General features: G+C 61.3%; 1 protein-coding gene across 1 annotated transcript in view; it reads right to left on the bottom strand.

Moving 5' to 3' along the window:
• The window catches only part of LOC104084345 (embryonic polyadenylate-binding protein-like), an 11268-nt gene that overhangs the window by 4959 nt on the left and 5687 nt on the right, over positions 1-622 (bottom strand). Inside the window, 1 exon segment of the mRNA XM_009588148.1 lies at positions 415-621. Coding sequence (XP_009586443.1) covers positions 415-621 — 207 coding nt within the window.

The raw sequence follows: 622 nt of genomic DNA, 5'->3' as shown, positions 1-622 counted from the left end.
GCCAGAGTGCTTTAAAGATCGACCTCCAGTCCTGCTGCCTGTGTGCCCTCCAGCAGTTCCGCTTATCTCCTCCCCACAAGCTTTTGCACCTCTGTAACCCTTCTTCCTCCCCTCCTTTCCTCAGGGGACTCTTTCTCCATGCTCACACCCTCCCACCAAACTCCTCCTTGGGGACCTCCTCTGAGGGGCGGTCAGTGGCTACTAAATCCCCAGGCCATTGCCTGGAGCATCTCCACCCCATCAGCGTTTCGGCAAGCCCTGCTGCTTCGGCAGAAGCCCAGCGCCGATCCCACTGATCCCACGCCAGCGTGTGCTTGGGTCCGCACAAACCGAGATGTGCTCCTCAGCCCGACTGCCACCCTCCTCCTCCAGCCCAGGGCAAATTTGGGTCCCTGAGCGAGGCCGTCCCTGAGCAGGGACTCACCTGGGGAATGGGGGGTAGGAAGTACCCCGGGGGGGGCTGGAAGGAGCCCAGGAGAGGGCCGGGCAGAGCCCTCATGGTGGCTAATCTCTGCATGTACTGGTTGGTGAGGATTGCTTTCCGCTCCTCTTTCCTTTGAGCGAGCGCGACGTAGAGAGGCTTGGGGCCGACGATAATCCCGTTCCTTTCTGTCACCGCCTC

Source organism: Fulmarus glacialis, unplaced genomic scaffold, assembly GCF_000690835.1.
Source record: "Fulmarus glacialis isolate BGI_N327 unplaced genomic scaffold, ASM69083v1 scaffold112, whole genome shotgun sequence".
Taxonomy (NCBI): Eukaryota; Metazoa; Chordata; class Aves; order Procellariiformes; family Procellariidae; genus Fulmarus; species Fulmarus glacialis.
The sequence above is the reverse complement of the archived record's forward strand: the minus strand, read 5'-3'. Positions and strand labels throughout refer to the sequence as shown.